The sequence below is a fragment of the Chrysoperla carnea genome, chromosome X, assembly GCF_905475395.1.
Source record: "Chrysoperla carnea chromosome X, inChrCarn1.1, whole genome shotgun sequence".
NCBI lineage: Eukaryota > Metazoa > Arthropoda > Insecta > Neuroptera > Chrysopidae > Chrysoperla > Chrysoperla carnea.
This window is the reverse complement of record NC_058342.1, coordinates 20,838,874-20,845,216: the sequence shown is the minus strand read 5'-3', so window position 1 is coordinate 20,845,216 and position 6,343 is coordinate 20,838,874. Positions and strand designations below refer to the sequence as shown.

The 6,343-nt window shown below is 31.0% G+C and overlaps 1 protein-coding gene across 1 annotated transcript; it reads left to right on the top strand.

Moving 5' to 3' along the window:
* The first annotated feature begins 1,937 nt into the window (after positions 1 to 1,937).
* LOC123302997 (BTB/POZ domain-containing protein 2-like) lies at positions 1,938 to 6,248 on the top strand. The gene is made up of 2 exons (XM_044886091.1): positions 1,938 to 3,113; positions 6,099 to 6,248. Exons 1-2 carry the CDS (start codon positions 1,938 to 1,940, stop codon positions 6,246 to 6,248), a joined length of 1,326 nt encoding a protein of 441 aa, XP_044742026.1.
* Positions 6,249 to 6,343: the final 95 nt, after the last annotated feature.

Here is a 6,343-nt window from a genome sequence, read left to right as displayed (position 1 = left end):
ATTCCATTGAAATAGCGAAATAAAACCGCAATACGAGCTTTTAGCCGAACGCTAGACACGTACGTGGGCCCCAAGAAATACAAAATTATATAACAAGAAAAATAATAATTAGAGAGAATAATATATTTTCGATAACGTTATGTTGGGACATTCTGTCCCATGCCAACTGATCAGATAGGAGTATTACATATATGATAATTATATAATGATTCGGAATAATTTCAGTGACTCAATGGAATAAAAAAGGTTGGCTATACTTTGCATTTATCAACTGTGCTGTCAAACAGGGTTGACAGCATGACAATAATTATTGTATGCATACAATAATTTCATAATTTCTACAATTCCCAAACCTAAGACATAAAAATACAATAATTTAATAATTTTGAGAAATTATTATATCAAAGCAGGGTTGCCAGATAGGGCGACTTATCGCCTTTTAGGCTACTTTTGATAATGCTCTTCGATTAAAATTTTATTGAAATCGACTTTTGAAATTAAAAAATGAAATGGAAAATTTTTAATTTAATGTTTGGAAAATAAATAAGATTAATCATTATTTTGAGTTGCAATACGTATTTAAAAATTTGTTGAATAATAATAATGATAATAATTCTATAATTCTTGATAAATCAGAATTGAAAAAAAATTTCTTTTATTTTTACCATTTGAATTAATAGCGGCGACTTTGGGCGACTTTAGCGCTATGGGTCGGCGACGAGTCAAAAAAAAACCTGGCAACCCTGTATTAAAGATAAGCATCTAAGTAATGTTTTATTCAAGTTTGAGGATGCCTTATCGACTTTTTTAATGAAATATTGAAAATTAAAAATCGTAGTTTTTACATTGACTTAATGGGATCCCGTGCGTTATTCTTTATACAAGATCAAAATTCTCATATTTCCAAAAAACTGTGTTCACATAATAATTCACCAAAAAAAAACTTTAAGTTTAAAGAATTCATATATATTAAAAAAATACATGTTATCGATCATTATCAAAAAATATTAACGATTAATCATTATTCACACTGTAATTTCCGTATGTTTGATTATGAGTATGATAACTTTAAAAATCATTAACAGATGTCGTTGACATCGATTGACAAGTTTAATTAATATGTCACAAAAATTGTTTTTATAAAATAGACAATCGACTCCGAAAATTTTAAGGAACCATAACTCGGCGCTTTAAACCTTTTAACGTTACCAAATCAATTATTTCCATTATGATACAGAAGATTTCTAGAGTATAATATGTCGATAATATAGGAATTATAACTACAATAACTAATCAAATTAATGGTCAAAATACTATTTATTTTTTTTTTTGTAATAGAATTTTATGTATTATTTATTGTTATAAAATCAGTTTAATTATTATGATAAATTATAGTAATGTGTGTATTAAATTTTGTACGCTATTTAAAATTTTGAAAAAAAGATGGTCTGTTGACGACCCATACTACCAGGGTTGGCAGACATACAATAATTATTGTATGCATACCTACAATAATTTCATGGTTTTTACAATCCCCCCCATCCTAAGGCGTAAAAATACAATAATTTAATAATTTTAAACGATCGTAAGAAAGGGTCCCATAAGGGGATTCCCAAGCTCAATAACTGAAAAAAGGTTTCCATATTAATAACTTAATAACTAAATGAGTCTTGCTGATTGATTTCATAATTATCAATCAATACAATAATTTTATTGAAAGTATAATAATTTTACGACCCTGATACAATAATATTTTTTCACGGGTCTACCAACACTGCAGTGTCTACTTATTCTTTCTGCGTCTTTCATTCGCCGTACATTTTGTGTGGGTTTCATTTTGAATTTTGTCAAAATATAATTTTGATTACGGTAAATTTAATTTAATTTTATTACCTACCTCAATTATTATTTTGTTCTTATTTTAATTTTATTTAAAGATGGATTCAATTAGGTCGGATACAAATGTTATTGAAATGGTTTTATCAGTTGCATGTAACTTGTTTCAAGCAATGCTTTATGGATCTTTGACAACTAAATATCATCAAGTGGAATTACCAGACATCAAATTTTTGGAATTTTTAGAATTTTTAAAATTTATTTGCTCCGATGGATATATAATTACTTATGAAACAGTGATGTTCCTTTTATATGTAGGGAAAAAATACAATGTAATAGTTTTAGCAGATTTTTGTGTGGATTTTTTGAAAAACAATATTCATGTAAATAATGTCATTTTATTGTTACGGCAGGCCAGGTTCTTTGATGAACAAGAATTAGAAGGCAAATGTGTGAATTTTTTGAAATTTAATTTAGATGCATATAATTCGATTTATTTGTTACGACAAGCTAGGATCTACAATGAGCAAGAATTAGAAAACAAATGTTTAAACATAATTGATCGACACGCAATGATAGCTTTATCTGCTAACGGATTTATTGATACGGATTTAAATACTTTAACTACACTCTTAGAACGAAACACGATAGAAATTGAAGAATTACAGTTGTATAAAGCTATTTTAAGATGGGCGGAAGCAGAATGTGTTAGACAACAATTACCTTTATCACCAGAAAATCGACGGTTTGTTTTAGGTCATGCATTTAACTTAATACGTTTTCCTCTAATGACCATTGAAGAATTTTCTGGTGGTCCTGTTCAAAGTGGTTTATTGACTGATCGTGAAGTTAAAGAATTATTTTTATATTTCACAGTTCATCCAAAACCACGTGTTAAATTTTCCAATATACCTCGATTCCTTGAAAAGTCCTATCGTATCGAACAAAAAGTGAAGATATTTAAAAATTGTTTTTATAGCGAAACAGAGCTCTTCGATAATTCTTATAGTAGTATAAATTTTATTGTTGACCGTCCTGTAATTATTGTTGGATTTGGTTTGTTTGGCCCGATACATTCGCATGGATCTGTTGTATTGGATGTAAATTTAGAGTTAAAACATAAAGATACAGACACAATAGTTGGTTCAACTGAAATTTCATTTAGTTCGGATGGTTCACTACAAATGTATCAAGTTAATTTCGATGAATCAATTTTAATTACTTCACACACATATTATACTGCTACCGTTTATATTAACGCTAGAACAGAAATAGCAGTAAGTTATCCTTTTAAAATATTTTAACACTTAGCAGGCCCGTGTGCAGGAATTATCCAAAGGAGGGGTTCAAACTTTTATTCGCCATGATAGGCCATAAAGTCAATAATACAAGAAATTCTTTTTTCGATTAAGAGAACTAATAATATTCAGCCACTGTTTTTCAATAAGTTAATTCTGTCAGGTAGAGAAAAAAAACTCTGTACGCATCGACTTCTACACCGCGATATTTATTGAGCCAGGACCAAGCCGTTTAGCTCATCTTCAGACGCTGTCGATCTAAGTTATGTTTTGTAACGCAAAGTTGAAAAGTAGCGTTCATTCATCGCTGTTATCACAGGCAAAACTGCCAGAACACGAAGCATTTAGTAGACATTCGGGAACGTATCTTTATTGCAAATATGCAATTCACCCGGCAATGTGTTTTCGCCAAAGTTGAACTTCGTCGACCCAGATGTTACAGGAATCATTGTGCAAAATTGAATATTCTAGTTCAAAAAGTCGAGCAAGAGTTTTCATCAAAATTTTTCATTTTATTTAGAAGGAGACCAGTTAAATTTAATAAAATATTGCGATGATTCGAAATTCGATCTATAATCTTCAACTGAATCAGTCTGTATACTCAAGCGTTGAGTTTGTTATGACGTGAACCTTGCCTTCCGCACTTCTATGTCGTATTAATCGTAGATATTCCTGAACTTTTCTCCAATGTTCCCTCTTTCGATTAAAATATGTTTCGCAGCATCAGCTAGTTCGATAGCCTTGCCAAGATCCAGGTTTTCTGTTTGAAGTACTCGATTCAAAAACAAAGCTCAAAGAGCTCAAAATATGCATGGATATCTGATTCGTCAATGGAAATACGTGTCATAAATGGGTGCATTTACAGGACTATATTGTTAGTTCAAAATTCCCTTGCGCACGGGCCTGACACTTAGGCTATTCTCTGTGGCGGATTTAGGCTTGATGCCACCCTAGGCACAGTTTGCTATGCCGCCCCTTTTGCTTTATCGGGAGTGATAATTATTACTGTTTTTTGTATCCTAATCCTAATAATCTATTATCAATTCCTAAAGTAGTGATTATTGTAATTAACAAGCCGTGGATGGGGTCTGGTGCGACCCTTGAGATCCACACAAATAACCTTCTCAGCACATTAAAAAGTTATACAAAATTTAAAAAAATAAAAACACGTTCGATTCGAAACGACTTGATCGAATGTTATGAATTTTTTTTCGTATCACATTGCCGTTAATACGCTTCAGCAAAGTCGGTATCATTTTTTGTATCGGTCGGAAGAAAATTTAAGAAAAAACAATTGACTAGGTTAATTGTTGAAATATCTTGTATAAACAGTGTTGATTACGCAATCGTTTGTTTTTTCACGTCATATAAGTAAAGAGAGATAGCCAGCCATATACAATGTTCAAAACTAATTTGCGACCTCATGGGTAACCAGTGATGTTTTCGAAAAAATGTTTCAAGCAAAAGTTGTTTATTTCTTTTATAAAGAACATTTCTTACATTTAAACTTTTTTTGTATCTCTAACGGTTTACAAGATGGGTCCTACGGACTCAACTCCCAATTGACCTATGTTGCTCATTTACGAACTCGACCTCAGTTTTTACGTCCTGAGCACACTGTAAAAATTTCAACTTGATAATTTTTCGTTTTTGACTTTTGACTACCGGAAATGGACTAATTAGGTGACTTTATGAACATCTATACCAAAAATTTGTTCGAAGCGTCAACATTTTTAATCGTTACAAACTTGGAACTAAACTTAGTATACCTTGATATATTTCATATACATGATATAAAAGTGTCTACGGACATACATACGGTCAAACACACACACACACACACACACACACACACATACTTCATCACAAAATTGGTGTTTAATGTCTTGTCCCAACCATATGAAACGTAAACAATTAAACATATGTTGAAAATTTCGATTTCGAAAATCGGACCCTATTACATTCCTATAATGGGAAGTTAAAAATCTAATTTTCAAATATTTTATAATTGTATTATATAATTAACATTTTATATAAATAATCCCTTCCTTCTTCTTGGTTTTGGTTTGCGCGAAATTATGTCGATTATGTATCTTTTCAATCAATTTTTTACTAATTCAGTTACTTGAGGAATAGTAATGAGTTGCAGAAAGTGTGTCTTAAATCGAACTGGAATAACCAGTTTGTCGGGGTGCTTAGAGCTACGGGAATGGATGAAATTGGTCTTGGCAGAAGTAAATTGCTGGTGAAATCGAAAATAAAGGAAAAATGTATACTGTCATCGCTCGTGGTTATCCAAACTAAAAGTAGCTTCCAGTTTTTCGGTAAACTGAATCTTTACAGGAATGGGGCGCGATATTTGAACGAGCTGGAGACGGACGAGAGGCGGCTGTTCGTGAATTTTCGTATGTTTTGCTTTAAATTGGAAATTATCAAAGTGGACGGGAACAGAATATGTACCCTCTGTGGTAAAGCTAATGATACGTGGAAAATTTGTTGGAAGATTGTTTGGGAACCACGGGTAACCCAGCGTGAAAGACTAATTCAGCGAGGGCTAACTTTTGCTAAGCAAATGCTAAATGTACACAGCCTAGAAGAGTTGTGAGACGTATATGAGTATTTAAAATATATATACATAAAACCAAAATTTTATCTTTAAGGCTTATGTTTTGTTTTCTGTTTTTTGTGTGTTTTTTCTCATTATTTTCGAAATGTTATTCTTTATGTTTTATTATTATTATTACTTTTACTATGATTATTTATTTTATTTTCTTTTTTCTTTCTAAAGCATTTGTATTTTTGTTCTTATTTTTTTTTTTCTTATATGTTGATATTTGTATTTTATTGACATTTTGGATTTGATATAATTATGTTCTTACATTGCAATGAAATATATTTAATTTTTTTTTTTTTTTAATTCAAATGAATAAATAAATAAATAATATCCGTATTTTATTTTAACAGCTTAGTCAGTGGTGGGGCGTTGAAGGGCAAAGTAAAGTTGCATGTAAGGTATTTGATAAACACGTCAATTTTCAATTTTCATCATCTGGAATTATTGGTTTGTCAACTGTGAATTCTGGACAACTCGCATTTATAACGTTTGCTACGTAAAACAAGGTCTATAAAACTGGCAGTGAGAAATCGGTGGAAATTGAAAAAAATGCTATAATTTAATAAACTGTCGAAACCCTGATAAAAAAAGTCCG

Bases quoted from the DNA above. Each gene is read 5' to 3' on its own strand.
- LOC123302997 (XM_044886091.1), top strand. From the start codon at position 1,938: ATGGATTCAATTAGGTCGGATACAAATGTTATTGAAATGGTTTTATCA. The intron at 3,114-6,098 runs GTAAGTTATCCT...TTATTTTAACAG, and splicing joins ACGCTAGAACAGAAATAGCA to CTTAGTCAGTGGTGGGGCGT.